The 17300-nt window shown below is 47.8% G+C and overlaps 1 protein-coding gene across 1 annotated transcript in view; it reads left to right on the top strand.

Moving 5' to 3' along the window:
• The window catches only part of ccdc33 (coiled-coil domain containing 33), a 34407-nt gene that overhangs the window by 8423 nt on the left and 8684 nt on the right, over positions 1–17300 (top strand). Inside the window, exons 2-4 of the mRNA XM_031832823.1 lie at positions 8295–8490; positions 11940–12028; positions 12132–12263. Of these exons, the coding sequence (XP_031688683.1) occupies positions 8295–8490; positions 11940–12028; positions 12132–12263 (417 nt within the window). The remainder of the gene's footprint in view (positions 1–8294; positions 8491–11939; positions 12029–12131; positions 12264–17300) is intronic.

The raw sequence follows: 17300 nt of genomic DNA on the forward strand, positions 1-17300 counted from the left end.
AGGAGAGTTGACAGTCTAGCCAGACACCTAGGTACTTATAGATGTCCACATATTCAAGGTCGGAACCATCCAGGCAGCGAACGGTTGAAAAGCATGCATTTGGTTTTACTAGCGTTTAAGAGCAGTTGGAGGCCACGGAAGGAGTGTTGTATGGCATTGAAGCTCGTTTGAAGGTTAGATAGCACAGTGTCCAAGGACGGGCCGGAAGTATATAGAATGGTGTCGTCTGCGTAGAGGTGGATCAGGGAATCGCCCGCAGCAAGAGCAACATCATTGATATATACAGAGAAAAGAGTCGGCCCGAGAATTTAACCCTGTGGCACCCCCATAGAGACTGCAAGAGGACCGGACAGCATGCCCTCCGATTTGACACACTGAACTCTGTCTGCAAAGTAGTTGGTGAACCAGGCACGGCAGTCATCAGAAAAACCGAGGCTACTGAGTCTGCCGATAAGAATATAGTGATTGACAGAGTCGAAAGCCTTGGCAAGGTTGATGAAGACGGCTGCACAGTACTGTCTTTTATTGATGGCGGTTATGATATCGTTTAGTACCTTGAGCGTGGCTGAGGTGCACCCGTGACCGGCTCGGAAACCAGATTGCACAGCGGAGAAGGTACGGTGGGATTCGAGATGGTCAGTGACCTGTTTGTTGACTTGGCTTTCAAAGACCTAGGATAGGCAGGGCGGGATGGATATAGGTCTGTAACAGTTTGGGTCCAGGGTGTCTCCCCTTTTGAAGAGGGGGATGACTGCGGCAGCTTTCCAATCCTTGGGGATCTCAGACGATATGAAAGAGAGGTTGAACAGGCTGGTAATAGGGGTTGCGACAATGGCGGAGGATAGTTTCAGAAATAGAGGGTCCAGATTGTCAAGCCCAGCTGATTTGTACGGGTCCAGGTTTTGCAGCTCTTTCAGAACATCTGCTATCTGGATTTGGGTAAAGGAGAACCTGGAGAGGCTTGGGCAAGTAGCTGCGGGGGGGGCGGAGCTGTTGGCCGAGGTTGGAGTAGCCAGGCGGAAGGCATGGCCAGCCGTTGAGAAATTCTTGTTGAAGTTTTCGATAATCATGGATTTATCGGTGGTGACCGTGTTACCTAGCCTCAGTGCAGTGGGCAGCTGGGAGGAGGTGCTCTTGTTCTCCATGGACATCACAGTGTCCCAGAACATTTTGGAGTTGGAGCTACAGGATGCAAATTTCTGCCTGAAGAAGCTGGCCTTAGCTTTCCTGACTGACTGCGTGTATTGGTTCCTGACTTCCCTGAACAGTTGCATATCGCGGGGACTATTCGATGCTATTGCAGTCCGCCACAGGATTTTTTTGTGCTGGTCGAGGGCAGTCAGGTCTGGAGTGAACCAAGGGCTATATCTGTTCTTAGTTCTGCATTTTTTGAATGGAGCATGCTTATCTAAAATGGTGAGGAAGTTACTTTTAAAGAATGACCAGGCATCCTCAACTGACGGGATGAGGTCAATGTCCTTCCAGGATACCAGAGCCAGGTCGATTAGAAAGGCCTGCTCACAGAAGTGTTTTAGGGAGCGTTTGACAGTGATGAGGGGTGGTCATTTGACTGCGGCTCTGTAGCGGATACAGGCAATGAGGCAGTGATCGCTGAGATCCTGGTTGAAGACAGCAGAGGTGTATTTGGAGGGCCAGTTGGTCAGGATGACGTCTATGAGGGTGCCCTTGTTTACAGATTTAGGGTTGTACCTGGTGGGTTCCTTGATGATTTGGGTGAGATTGAGGGCATCTAGCTTAGATTGTAGGACTGCCGGGGTGTTAAGCATATCCCAGTTTAGGTCACCTAACAGAACAAACTCTGAATCTAGATGGGGGGCGATCAATTCACAAATGGTGTCCAGGGCACAGCTGGGAGCTGAGGGGGGTCGGTAGCAGGCGGCAACAGTGAGAGACTTGTTTCTGGAGAGAGTAATTTTTAAAATTAGTAGTTCGAACTGTTTGGGTATGGACCTGGAAAGTATGACATTACTTTGCAGGCTATCTCTGCAGTAGACTGCAACTCCTCCCCCTTTGGCAGTTCTATCTTGACGGAAAATGTTATAGTTGGATATGGAAATCTCAGAATTTTTGGTGGCCTTCCTGAGCCAGGATTCAGACACGGCAAGGACATCAGGGTTAGCAGAGTGTGCTAAAGCAGTGAGTAAAACAAACTTAGGGAGGAGGCTTCTGATGTTGACATGCATGAAACCAAGGCTTTTTCGATCACAGAAGTCAACAAATGAGGGTGCCTAGGGACATGCAGGGCCTGGGTTTAACTCCAAATCACCCGCGGAACAGAGGAGGAGTAGTATGAGGGTGCGGCTAAAGGCTATCAAAACTGGTCGCCTAGAGCGTTGGGGACAGAAAATAAAAGGAGCAGATTTCTGGGCATGGTAGAATATATTCAGGGCATAATGCGCAGATCCTGTGTTCTGCCTTACAAACAGGACAACAGAGTGGATCCCATGCAGCGACCCAAAAAAACGACTCCGAAAAAGAGGGAAACGAGGCGGTCGTCTGGTCAGACTCCGGAGACGGGCACACCGTGCACCACTCCCTAGCATTCTTCTTGCCAATGTCCAGTCTCTTGACAACAAGGTTGATGAAATCCGAGCAAGGGTAGCATTCCAGAGGGACATCAGAGACTGTAACGTTCTTTGCTTCACGGAAACATGGCTCACTGGAGAGACGCTATCCGAGGCGGTGCAGCCAACGGGTTTCTCCACGCATCGCGCCGACAGAAACAAACATCTTTCTGGTAAGAAGAGGGGCGGGGGTGTATGCCTTATGGCTAACGAGACATGGTGTGATGAAAGAAACATACAGGAACTCAAATCCTTCTGTTCACCTGATTTAGAATTCCTCACAATCAAATGTAGACCGCATTATCTACCAAGAGAATTCTCTTCGATTATAATCACAGCCGTATATATCCCCCCCCCAAGCAGACACATCGATGGCTCTGAACGAACTTTATTTAACTCTTTGCAAACTGGAAACCATTTATCCGGAGGCTGCATTCATTGTAGCTGGGGATTTTAACAAGGCTAATCTGAAAACAAGACTCCCTAAATTTTATCAGCATATCGATTGCGCAACCAGGGGTGGAAAGACCTTGGATCATTGTTACTCTAACTTCCGCGACGCATATAAGGCCCTGCCCCGCCCCCGTTTCGGAAAAGCTGACCACGACTCCATTTTGTTGATCCCTGCCTACAGACAGAAACTAAAACAAGAGGCTCCCACGCTGAGGTCTGTCCAACGCTAGTCCGACCAAGCTGACTCCACACTCCAAGACTGCTTCCATCACGTGGACTGGGATATGTTTCGTATTGCGTCAGATAACAATATTGACGAATACGCTGATTCGGTGTGCGAGTTCATTAGAACGTGCGTTGAAGATGTCGTTCCCATAGCAACGATTAAAACATTCCCTAACCAGAAACCGTGGATTGATGGCAGCATTCGCGTGAAACTGAAAGCGTGAACCACTGGTTTTAATCAGGGCAAGGTGTCTGGTAACATGACCGAATACAAACAGTGCAGCTATTCCCTCCGCAAGGCTATCAAACAAGCTAAGCGTCAGTACAGAGAGGCATGTGGCAGGGTCTACAGTCAATCACGGACTACAGGAAGAAATCCAGCCCAGTCACGGACCAGGATGTCTTGCTCCCAGGCAGACTAAATAACTTTTTTTCCCGCTTTGAGGACAATACAGTGCCACTGACACGGCCTGCAATGAAAACATGCGGTCTCTCCTTCACTGCAGCCGAGGTGAGTAAGACATTTAAACGTGTTAACCCTCGCAAGGCTGCAGGCCCAGACGGCATCCCCAGCTGCGCCCTCAGAGCATGCGCAGACCAGCTGGCCGGTGTGTTTACGGACATATTCAATCAATCCCTATACCAGTCTGCTGTTCCCACATGCTTCAAGAGGGCCATTGTTCCTGTTCCCAAGAAAGCTAAGGTAACTGAGCTAAACGACTACCGCCCCGTAGCACTCACTTCCGTCATCATGAAGTGCTTTGAGAGACTAGTCAAGGACCATATCACCTCCACCCTACCTGACACCCTAGACCCACTCCAATTTGCTTACCGCCCAAATAGGTCCACAGACGATGCAATCTCAACCACACTGCACACTGCCCTAACCCATCTGGACAAGAGGAATACCTATGTGAGAATGCTGTTCATCGACTACAGCTCGGCATTCAACACCATAGTACCCTCCAAGCTCGTCATCAAGCTCGAGACCCTGGATCTCGACCCCGCCCTGTGCAACTGGGTACTGGACTTCCTGACGGGCCGCCCCCAGGTGGTGAGGGTAGGCAACAACATCTTCTCCCCGCTGATCCTCAACACTGGGGCCCCACAAGGGTGCGTTCTGAGCCCTCTCCTGTACTCCCTGTTCACCCACGACTGCGTGGCCACGCACGCCTCCAACTCAATCATCAAGTTTGCGGACGACACAACAGTGGTAGGCTTGATTACCAACAACGACGAGACGGCCTACAGGGAGGAGGTGAGGGCCCTCGGAGTGTGGTGTCAGGAAAATAACCTCACACTCAACGTCAACAAAACTAAGGAGATGATTGTGGACTTCAGGAAACAGCAGAGGGAACACCCCCCTATCCACATCGAGGGAACAGTAGTGGAGAGGGTAGCAAGTTCCTGAATTGGTCCACTCACACAGACAGCATCGTGAAGAAGGCGCAGCAGCGCCTCTTCAACCTCAGGAGGCTGAAGAAATTAGGCTTGTCACCAAAAGCACTCACAAACTTCTACAGATGCACAATCGAGAGCATCCTGGCGGGCTGTATCACCGCCTGGTACGGCAACTGCTCCGCCCTCAACCGTAAGGCTCTCCAGAGGGTATTGAGGTCTGCACAACGCATCACCGGGGGCAAACTACCTGCCCTCCAGGACACCTACACCACCCGATGTTACAGGAAGGCCATAAAGATCATCAAGGACATCAACCACCCGAGCCACTGCCTGTTCACCCCGCTATCATCCAGACGGCGAGGTCAGTACAGGTGCATCAAAGCTGGGACCGAGAGACTGAAAAACAGCTTCTATCTCAAGGCCATCAGACTGTTAAACAGCCACCACTAACATTGAGTGGCTGCTGCCAACACACTGACACTGACACTGACTCAACTCCAGCCACTTTAATAATGGGAATTGATGGGAAATGATGTAAATATATCACTAGCCACTTTAAACAATGCTACCTTATATAATGTTACTTACCCTACATTATTCATCTCATATGCATACGTATATACTGTACTCTATATCATCGACTGCATCCTTATGTAATACATGTATCACTAGCCACTTTAACTATGCCACTTTGTTTACATACTCATCTCATATGTATATACTGTACTCGATACCATCTACTGTATCTTGCCTATGCTGCTCTGTACCATCACTCATTCATATATCCTTATGTACATATTCTTAATCCCCTTACACTGTGTATAAGACAGTAGTTTTGGAATTGTTAGTTAGATTACTTGTTGGTTATTACTGCATTGTCGGAACTAGAAGCACAAGCATTTCACTACACTCGCATTAACATCTGCTAACCATGTGTATGTGACAAATAAAATTAGATTTGATTTGATTTGTGTCCGGATATTGTAGCCCAGGAGTATGCTTCAGTGGTAGCACAGGAGCTCTGGCCGGGCTAGCTTCAAGCTAAGTGGATGGAAACGCTAGCCAGGAGTAATCATCCGGGGTTGCGGTTAGCTAGTTAGCTAGTTGTGAAGATCCAGCTGAAAATTTTCCGTTTGCGGTGGGAATCCGGGGATAAAAATAATAGGTCTGTTATGCTCTGGTTAGAGTCGCGTTGTTCGAACTGGCGAGAGCATTCCGAGCTAAAGGTTAGCTGATGACCGGTTAGCTGATGACCGCTAGCAATGGTTTGCTGACTGATAGCTGGTAGTTGGCTGGCTAGCTTCAGTTGAGGGGTTTCGGATCCGAAGTAAATATAAATACTTTAGGAAAAAAAAGCAGATCCACGGCACATTGGGTGAGGCGGGTTACAGGAGAGTATTTAGATGTTGAGGTTTAGCAAAAAAATAAAAAAATATGCGAAGAAATTTAAAAAAAAAACTATATATACAAGGGACACGACACGACAAGACGTCTGACTACTACGCCATCTTACCTTGTAGATGAGAGTGAGATCCTTCCTCTAACAACTCGGCAGAAAAGTCTTTTGTTTTGGTGACAACACCGCTTCTTGACAATACCGCCGCTTACAGCTGTCGCTGAAAGAACTGGGGCAACTGAAGCACTAAAAGCCTATCAGAGGTGAAGAACACGCCTCCCAGCACTGATTTCGGATTGCCTATCAGAGGTGAAGAACACACTCCCAACAATGCAACGCGCCCACAAATTAGCAAAACTGTTACACAAATAGGCCTGAAACTAATCCAAGTCCACAACGACAGTCACAAGTTCTGAGAAATCAGACAGTTCAAACAGCAACGACTTAACTAGGCTACTAGGTCAAAGATAGCGCTTATATTAAATTGCCCTAGCAATACAATACCAACAGTGACTTATTGAATCCAAAAATACAGGTGCTGCTCTTGTAAGAGTTGACCCCATTCCAAACTATAGATGCGTGTGGATTAAGTTTGGATCCAAATCAAATCAAAATATATTGGTCATACACAATTTAGCAGATGAAGCAGTGAAATGCTTATGTAACTAACTAAGCTAACTAGCTCCTAAGTACGTAACTAGCTCCTAAGAAAGTAACTAGCTCCTAAGTATGTAACTAGCTCCTAAGAAAGTAACTAGCTCCTAACCATGCAACTAGCTCCTAACTATAGAACTAGCTAAGCTAGGTAGCTCCTAACAATGTAACTAGCTCCTAACAATGCAACTAGCTAAGCTAACTAGCTCCTAACAATGCAACTAGCTCCTAACTATAGAACTAGCTAAGCTAACTAGCTCCTAACAATGTAACTAGCTCCTAACAATACAACTAGCTAAGTTAACAAGCTCCTAACAATTAACTAGCTCCTAACAATAGAACTAGCTAAGATAACTAGCTCCTAACAATGTAACTAGCTCCTAACAATACAACTAGCTAAGTTAACTAGCTCCTAACAATTAACTAGCTCCTAACAATAGAACTAGCTCAGCTAACTAGCTCCTAACAATGTAACTAGCTCCTAACAATGCAACTAGCTAAGCTAACTAGCTCCTAACAATGTAACTAGCTCCTACCAATACAACTAGCTAAGTTACCTAGCTCCTAACAATGAACTAGCTCCTAACAATATAACTAGCTAAGCTAACTAGCTCCTAACAATGTAACTAGCTCCTAATAATGCAATTAGCTAAGCTAACTAGCTCCTAACAATGTAACTAGCTCCTAACAATACAACTAGCTAAGTTAACTAGCTCCTAACAATTAATTAGCTCCTAACAATAGATCTAGCTAAGCTAACTAGCTCCTAACAATCTAACTAGCTCCTAACAATGCAACTAGCTAAGCTATCTAGCTCCTAACAATGTAACTGGGGTGGCAGGGTAGCCTAATGGTTAGAGCGTTATGGTTAGAGCGTTATAAGAAATAAGCTTTTTGTGTGTATGGAACATTTCTGGGATCTTTTATTTCAGCTCATGAAACATCGGACCAACACTTTAATTGTTGCGTTTATATTTTTGTTCAGTATATATAGAGGACCAGAATATGGCGAAGACCCCTGCTGACATCACAGTATCTGAAAGTTATGATGAGTTAGTGTCATCTGCCCCCCCCCCTCCCCCTGCTTGTTTCTCTGTCCCCCCCCCGGCTGTTTCTCTGTCCCCCCCCCTGCCTGTTTCTCTGTCCCCCCCTGCCTGTTTCTCTGTCCCCCCCTGCCTGTTTCTCTGTCCCCCCCCCTGCCTGTTTCTCTGTCCCCCCCTGCCTGTTTCTCTGCCCCCCCTGCCTTTTTTTGTGAGTCCCCCTGCCTGTTTCTCTGCTCCACCCTGCCTGTTTCTCTGCCCCCCACCCTGCCTGTTTCTCTGTACCCCCCTGCCTGTTTCTCTGTCCCCCCCTGCCTGTTTCTCTGCCCCCCACCCTGCCTGTTTCTCTGCCCCCCCTTCCTTTTTTGTGTCCCCCCCTACCTGTTTCTCTGCCCCCCCCCCCCTGCCTGTTTCTCTGTCCCTGTCCCCCCCTGCCTGTTTCTCTGTCCCCACCCCCCCTGCCTGTTTCTCTGTCCCCACCCCCCCTGCCTGTTTCTCTGCCCCCCCCCCCCTCCCCCCGCCTGTTTCTCTGCCCCCTAGGAAGTGGAGAACTACCGGACAGCGATGCGTAAAATGGCGGAGGACATCATAGCCCTGAGGACCCAGGTGGTAACCTTGGGGACGGACAACAGCCAACTCCGCAGTGATCTCACGCTGCACCAGGACCTGGGGCGCCACCTATTGGACGATACTGATGTAGATGTCATGACCAAGGCAGAGATCTCTGACCGGATAGGTACACCCTTTTTTACATAATAATTCCATGTAAACGCACAAGCATCACAATATCACGCTGACCCCAACTTCCCTCTGCACTTGGATATAATCTCTCCACATGGTTCAGTCCAGCAACTGGTCCCAATGTACAGGAAAAGGCCCCGTATAATTATTGATGTTGGTACCAAGAAAGTTTACTTTTCCAACCAACCCGTCTCAATAACCTCTGGTTGTCATGGCAGCAGACAGGTTCATTTCTTGAGAAGTTGTTAAGTTTAATTTTGTCCTGAAGTTGTGAGGTAAACTGATCCTCTGTGGGTCTGTCTGTTGTTGCTAATCCTTATTATCCTGTCAGGGCTCTGATAAGCTCACTGAGGATATGGGTATGCAATCTCACACACACACGCACACACACACACACGCACGCACGCACGCACTTACGCACGCACACACACACTTCTGGGCCTGGGTTTTGATAAGGGATGGCCAGCCGCTGTGCTTATCATCTGAAGGACAGTCTGTAACCAAAGGACGACTGACTGGAAGTCCACACACACACACACACACACACACACACACAACCACACACACACACACAACCACACACACAACCACACCCACACACACACACACAACCACACACACAACCACACACACAACCACACACACACACACACACACACACTCACACACACACACACACACACACACACGCTTCACTGAGGGATGCTTCAAAAGACCGTCTGAGGCCATCAAAGCACAAACACCAGCTCTATTCCCAAATGGCACCCTATTCCCTATCCCAAATGGCACCCTATTCCCTATATAGTGCACTATATTTGTGCCCATACATATGGAAGTAGTTTGCGTAGCAGTCAGTCAATTGTTCAGTCAGTGGGCTTAGATAATAAGGATTTACTCAGTATTTTTTAAATGTGCTTCTCAGTTTTGACATTTAGTTGAATTCTGTCCGGCTTTAGGAAGCCTTTGAAACTGATACTTCAGATCAAACAGCAGATTTGGAGATGTCCTGTTGTTCTCCTTTTGAATGTTAAAGTGGAACTGACAGCTTTTTAACTACTTTCCAGATCTGAAACTAACAGACAGTCAGAATATATATAGCAACAGAATGACGAGCGGGCTACTACTCCCCTTCATTTAGGCACGTGACAAATAAACTTTGATTTGATTCAATGTTGACAGCCAACTAGCTGAAAACGTTTATCTAATGTTCCCTATTCGATTTGAGCTCATCTAGTTCTGTCTGTCATTAGTTGTTGGTGTTGTTGTTGTTGTTGATGTGCAATTTACGTAAAGATATCCCACCTTGTCATGGTTGTTTGATCAATAGGACTGTGAAGTTCCCAAATGTCCCGTGGTATTTACATATTTACAGAAATCCATTCAGGTGATTTTTGTGTCTTTGGGTGAATGTGTTCTAACGATCTAAAATCTCGCTGTTTTTGTTTATGTGTTTACTATGGATCCCCCTTAGTTCCTGCCAAGGCAGCAGCTACTCTTCCTGGGGTTTATTATGGATCCCCATTAGTTCCTGCCAAGGCAGCAGCTACTCTTCCTGGGGTTTATTATGGATCCCCATTAGTTCCTGCCAAGGCAGCAGCTACTCTTCCTGGGGTTTATTATGGATCCCCATTAGTTCCTGCCAAGGCAGCAGCTACTCTTCCTGGGGTTTATTATGGATGCCCATTAGTTCCTGCCAAGGCAGCAGCTACTCTTCCTGGGGTTTATTATGGATCCCCCTTAGTTCCTGCCAAGGCAACAGCTACTCTTCCTGGGGTTTATTATGGATCCCCATTAGTTCCTGCCAAGGCAGCAGCTACTCTTCCTGGGGTTTATTATGGATCCCCATTAGTTCCTGCCAAGGCAGCAGCTACTCCTCCTGGGGTTTACTATGGATCCCCATTAGTTCCTGCTAAGGCAGCAGCTACTCTTCCTGGGGTTTATTATGGATCCCCCTTAGTTCCTGCCAAGGCAGCAGCTACTCTTCCTGGGGTTTATTACGGATCCCCATTAGTTCCTGCCAAGGCAGCAGCTACTCTTCCTGGGGTTTATTATGGATCCCCCTTAGTTCCTGCCAAGGCAGCAGCTACTCTTCCTGGGGTTTATTATGGATCCCCATTAGTTCCTGCCAAGGCAGCAGCTACTCTTCCTGGGGTTTATTATGGATCCCCATTAGTTCCTGCCAAGGCAGCAGCTACTCTTCCTGGGGTTTATTATGGATCCCCATTAGTTCATGCCAAGGCAGCAGCTACTCTTTCTGGGGTTTATTATGGATCCCCATTAGTTCCTGCCAAGGCAGCAGCTACTCTTCCTGGGGTTTATTACGGATCCCCATTAGTTCCTGCCAAGGCAGCAGCTACTCTTCCTGGGGTTTATTATGGATCCCCATTAGTTCCTGCCAAGGCAGCAGCTACTCTTTCTGGGGTTTATTATGGATCCCCATTAGTTCCTGCCAAGGCAGCAGATACTCTTCCTGGGGTTTATTAATGGATCCCCATTAGTTCCTGCCAAGGTAGCAGCTACTCCTCCTGGGGTTTATTATGGATCCCCATTAGTTCCTGCTAAGGCAGCAGCTACTCTTCCTGGGGTTTATTATGGATCCCCATTAGTTCCTGACAAGGCAGCAGCTACTCTTCCTGGGGTTTATTATGGATCTCCATTAGTTCCTGCCAAGGCAGCAGCTACTCTTCCTGGGGTTTATTATGGATCTCCATTAGTTCCTGCCAAGGCAGCAGCTACTCTTCCTGGGGTTTATTATGGATCCCCATTAGTTCCTGCCAAGGCAGCAGCTACTCTTCCTGGGGTTTATTATGGATCTCCATTAGTTCCTGCCAAGGCAGCAGCTACTCTTCCTGGGGTTTATTATGGATCCCCATTAGTTCCTGCCAAGGCAGCAGCTACTCTTCCTGGGGTTTATTATGGATCCCCATTAGTTCCTGCCAAGGCAGCAGCTACTCTTCCTGGGGTTTATTACGGATCCCCATTAGTTCCTGCCAAGGCAGCAGCTACTCTTCCTGGGGTTTATTACGGATCCCCATTAGTTCCTGCCAAGGCAGCAACTACTCTTCCTGGGGTTTATTATGGATCTCCATTAGTTCCTGCCAAGGCAGCAGCTACTCTTCCTGGGGTTTATTACGGATCCCCATTAGTTCCTGCCAAGGCAGCAGCTACTCTTCCTGGGGTTTATTATGGATCCCCATTAGTTCCTGCCAAGGCAGCAGCTACTCTTCCTGGGGTTTATTATGGATCCCCATTAGTTCCTGTCAAGGCAGCAGCTACTCTTCCTGGGGTTTATTATGGATCCCCATTAGTGTGTGTGTGTGTGTGTGTGTGTTGTGTGTGTGTGTTGATAGATTGTGTTGTGTGTGGGTGTTGACAGATTGTGTTGTGTGTGTGTGTGTGTGTGTGTGTGTGTTGACAGATTGTGTTGTGTGTGTGTACCTCCAGCCTCTCTGAAGTTTAAGCTGGCCAGTGAGATCAGCAAGGCTTCAGCTCAGAGAGACAAGATACAACAGCTACAGAATGATCTGATCAGGGTGAGCAGACACACAGACACACACAACTCTAAACTCTGTCCAGCTGTCACCTTATGTAAGAAACCCTCATGGCTCTGTTGTTGACATCCTCTCCACCTTCCAGAAGAATGACAGTGAAAAGGAGTTGCTGCGTCTCCAGAGAGCTCACCAGCAGCAACAGACCGTCCTACAGCGATACCACAGGACTGTCTCCAAGACTGCAGGCCTGGAGGCCACCGTTAAACAGCAGGAGAAGGTACCTAACCCCTGACCCTACAGCGATACCACAGGACTGTCTCCAAGACTGCAGGTCACCGCTATGAGCGTCACCCTAGATAGCAAGCCAAACGTATAGACTTAATGGTTACTAAAATGGGGAGAGGTCCATGAAAAGCCTCTGCTTTTTTATTTAAATAGGCAAGTCAGTTAAGAACAAGTTCTTATTTACAATGACGGCCTACTGGGGAACAGTGGGTTCTGCCCCTTGTTCAGGGGCAGAACAACAGATTTTTACCTTGTCAGCTCGGATGGTTCAATCTAGCAACTTTTCGGTTACTGGCCCAACGCTCTAACCACTAGGCTACCTGCCACCTCTACACTCTAACCACTAGGCTACCTGCTGGTTACTGGCCCAACGCTCTAACCACTAGGCTACCTGCCACCTCTACACTCTAACCACTAGGCTACCTGCTGGTTACTGGCCCAACGCTCTAACCACTAGGCTACCTGCTGGTTACTGGCCCAACGCTCTAACCACTAGGCTACCTGCTGGTTACTGGCCCAACGCTCTAACCACTAGGCTACCTGCCACCTCTACACTCTAACCACTAGGCTACCTGCTGGTTACTGGCCCAACGCTCTAACCACTAGGCTACCTGCCACCTCTACACTCTAACCACTAGGCTACCTGCTGGTTACTGGCCCAACGCTCTAACCACTAGGCTACCTGCCACCTCTACACTCTAACCACTAGGCTACCTGCTGGTTACTGGCCCAACGCTCTAACCACTAGGCTACCTGCTGGTTACTGGCCCAACGCTCTAACCACTAGGCTACCTGCTGGTTACTGGTCCAACGCTCTAACCACTAGGCTACCTGCTGGTTACTGGTCCAACGCTCTAACCACTAGGCTACCTGCTGGTTACTGGTCCAACGCTCTAACCACTAGGCTACCTGCTGGTTACTGGCCCAACGCTCTAACCACTAGGCTACCTGCTGGTTACTGGCCCAACGCTCTAACCACTAGGCTACCTGCTGGTTACTGGCCCAACGCTCTAACCACTAGGCTACCTGCTGGTTACTGGCCCAACGCTCTAACCACTAGGCTACCTGCTGGTTACTGACCCAACGCTCTAACCACTAGGCTACCTGCCACCTCTACACTCTAACCACTAGGCTACCTGCTGGTTACTGGCCCAACGCTCTAACCACTAGGCTACCTGCTGGTTACTGGCCCAACGCTCTAACCACTAGGCTACCTGCTGGTTACTGGCCCAACGCTCTAACCACTAGGCTACCTGCTGGTTACTGGCCCAACGCTCTAACCACTAGGCTACCTGCTGGTTACTGGCCCAACGCTCTAACCACTAGGCTACCTGCAGCCTGCTTTCTTGATATCTCAGTCGACCGGACAGCTCATACAGGCCCTAGTTTTGTCACACGTATTATGGTACAGAGTCAATGTGGAGGATATATACAGGGTATTACGGTACAGAGTCAATGTGGAGGCTATATACAGGGTATTACAGTACAGAGTCAATGTGGAGGCTATATACAGGGAGCACCGGTACAGAGTCAATGTGGAGGCTATATACAGGGGGTGCCGGTACAGAGTCAATGTGGAGGCTATATACAGGGGGTACCGGTACAGAGTCAATGTGGAGGCTATATACAGGGGGTACCGGTACAGAGTCAATGTGGAGGCTATATACAGAGGGCACCGGTACAGAGTCAATGTGGAGGCTATATACAGGGGGTACCAGTACAGAGTCAATGTGGAGGCTATATACAGGGGGTACCGGTACAGAGTCAATGTGGAGGCTATATACAAGGGGTACCGGTACAGAGTAAATGTGGAGGCTATGTACAGGGGGTACCGGTACAGAGTCAATGTGGAGGCTATATACAGGGTGTTATGGTACAGAGTCAATGTGGAGGCTATATACAGGGTGTTACGGTACAGAGTCAATGTGGAGGCTATATACAGGGTATTACGGTACAGAGTCAATGTGGAGGCTATATACAGGGTATTACGGTACAGAGTCAATGGGGAGGCTATATACAGGGGGTCAATGTCTTGGTGCTCCGGTACCGCTTGCCATGCCAGAACAGTCTGACTTGGGTGACTGGAGTCTCTGACAATTTTATGGGCTTTCCTCTGACATTGCCTAGTATATAGGTCCTGGATGGCAGGAAGCTTGTGTTCTGGAACGTAGTCCTGGTTCTTTGTGTTCTGGAACGTAGTCCTGTTTATATGTGTTCTGGAACGTAGCCCTGTTTCTTTGTGTTCTGGAACGTAGTCCTGTTTCTTTGTGTTCTGGAACGTAGTCCTGTTTATATGTGTTCTTGAACGTAGCCCTGTTTATGTGTGTTCTGGAACGTAGCCCTGTTTCTTTGTGTTCTGGAACGTAGTCCTGTTTCTTTGTGTTCTGGAACACAGCCCTGTTTCTTTGTGTTCTGGAACGTAGCCCTGTTTCTTTGTGTTCTGGAACGTAGCCCTGTTTCTTTGTGTTCTGGAACGCAGCCCTGTTTCTTTGTGTTCTGGAACGTAGCCCTGTTTCTTTGTGTTCTGGAACGCAGCCCTGTTTCTTTGTGTTCTGGAACGTAGCCCTGTTTCTTTGTGTTCTGGAACGTAGCCCTGTTTCTTTGTGTTCTGGAACGTAGCCCTGTTTCTTTGTGTTCTGGAACGTAGCCCTGTTTCTTTGTGTTCTGGAACGTAGCCCTGTTTCTTTGTGTTCTGGAACGTAGCCCTGTTTCTTTGTGTTCTGGAACGTAGCCCTGTTTCTTTGTGTTCTGGAACGTAGCCCTGTTTCTTTGTGTTCTGGAACGTAGCCCTGTTTCTTTGTGTTCTGGAACGTAGCCCTGTTTCTTTGTGTTCTGGAACGTAGCCCTGTTTCTTTGTGTTCTGGAACGTAGCCCTGTTTCTTTGTGTTCTGGAACGTAGCCCTGTTTCTTTGTGTTCTGGAACGTAGCCCTGTTTCTTTGTGTTCTGGAACGTAGCCCTGTTTCTTTGTGTTCTGGAACGTAGCCCTGTTTCTTTGTGTTCTGGAACGTAGCCCTGTTTCTATGTGTTCTGGAACGTAGTCCTGTTTCTATGTGTTCTGGAACGTAGCCCTGTTTCTATGTGTTCTGGAACGTAGCCCTGTTTCTATGTGTTCTGGAACGTAGCCCTGTTTCTATGTGTTCTGGAACGTAGCCCTGTTTCTATGTGTTCTGGAACGTAGTCCTGTTTCTATGTGTTCTGGAACGTAGCCCTGTTTCTTTGTGTTCTGGAACGTAGCCCTGTTTCTATGTGTTCTGGAACGTAGCCCTGTTTCTATGTGTTCTGGAACGTAGCCCTGTTTCTATGTGTTCTGGAACGTAGCCCTGTTTCTATGTGTTCTGGAACGTAGCCCTGTTTCTATGTGTTCTGGAACGTAGCCCTGTTTCTTTGTGTTCTGGAACGTAGCCCTGTTTCTATGTGTTCTGGAACGTAGCCCTGTTTCTATGTGTTCTGGAACGTAGCCCTGTTTCTTTGTGTTCTGGAACGTAGCCCTGTTTCTTTGTGTTCTGGAACGTAGCCCTGTTTCTATGTGTTCTGGAACGTAGCCCTGTTTCTATGTGTTCTGGAACGTAGCCCTGTTTCTTTGTGTTCTGGAACGTAGCCCTGTTTCTATGTGTTCTGGAACGTAGCCCTGTTTCTTTGTGTTCTGGAACGTAGCCCTGTTTCTATGTGTTCTGGAACGTAGTCCTGTTTCTTTGTGTTCTGGAACGTAGCCCTGTTTCTTTGTGTTCTGGAACGTAGCCCTGTTTCTATGTGTTCTGGAACGTAGTCCTGTTTCTATGTGTTCTGGAACGTAGTCCTGTTTCTATGTGTTCTGGAACGTAGTCCTGTTTCTATGTGTTCTGGAACGTAGTCCTGTTTCTATGTGTTCTGGAACGTAGTCCTGTTTCTTTGTGTTCTGGAACGTAGTCCTGTTTCTATGTGTTCTGGAACGTAGTCCTGTTTCTATGTGTTCTGGAACGTAGCCCTGTTTCTTTGTGTTCTGGAACGTAGTCCTGTCTGTCATGTTTGCTCATTGATTTCACCAGTGTTAGTTACTCACCTGGTCTCATCAACCTCCTTATTTAGTTCAGTTCATTCTGTTTGTGTCTTTGTGAGGTATTGTTCGTTTTGACTCTACTAAGCCTTTTCCAAGCTCGTTTGTGAGAACCAGTTATAGCCTTCAGTCCTAGTTTTGATTCACCTGCCTGTTTGCCTACCTGTTGTTGACCATTGCCTACCTGTGTATGACCATTGCCTACCTGTGTATGACCATTGCCTACCTGTGTATGACCATTGCCTACCTGTGGTTGACCATTGCCTACCTGTGTATGACCATTGCCTACCTGTGGTTGACCATTGCCTACCTGTGGTTGACCATTGCCTACCTGTGTATGACCATTGCCTACCTGTGTATGACCATTGCCTACCTGTGGTTGACCATTGCCTACCTGTGTATGACCATTGCCTACCTGTGTATGACCATTGCCTACCTGTGGTTGACCATTGCCTACCTGTGTATGACCATTGCCTACCTGTGTATGACCATTGCCTACCTATGTATGACCATTGCCTACCTGTGGTTGACCATTGCCTACCTGTGGTTGACCATTGCCTACCGGTGTAGATCAGGGAGCAGTGGAGAAAGGTTGGTCACTGCTGGTTGCTGGGCTGGAATAGAAGTCTGGGGGGGGGGCGCAACTCTGTATCAGGAAGGTGTTCCTAATGTTTTGTATAGTCAGGAAGGTGTTCCTAATGTTTTGTATAGTCAGGAAGGTGTTCCTAATGTTTTGTATAGTCAGGAAGGTGTTCCTAATGTTTTGTATAGTCAGGAAGGTGTTCCTAATGTTTTGTATAGTCAGGAAGGTGTTCCTAATGTTTTGTATAGTCAGGAAGGTGTTCCTAATGTTTTGTATAGTCAGGAAGGTGTTCCTAATGTTTTGTATAGTCAGGAAGGTGTTCCTAATGTTTTGTATTGTCGGGAAGGTGTTCCTAATGTTTTGTATAGGCGGGAAGGTGTTCCTAATGTTGTGTATAGTCAGGAAGGTGTTC

This window comes from Oncorhynchus kisutch, linkage group LG10 (assembly GCF_002021735.2).
Source record: "Oncorhynchus kisutch isolate 150728-3 linkage group LG10, Okis_V2, whole genome shotgun sequence".
In the NCBI taxonomy this organism is placed as follows: Eukaryota; Metazoa; Chordata; class Actinopteri; order Salmoniformes; family Salmonidae; genus Oncorhynchus; species Oncorhynchus kisutch.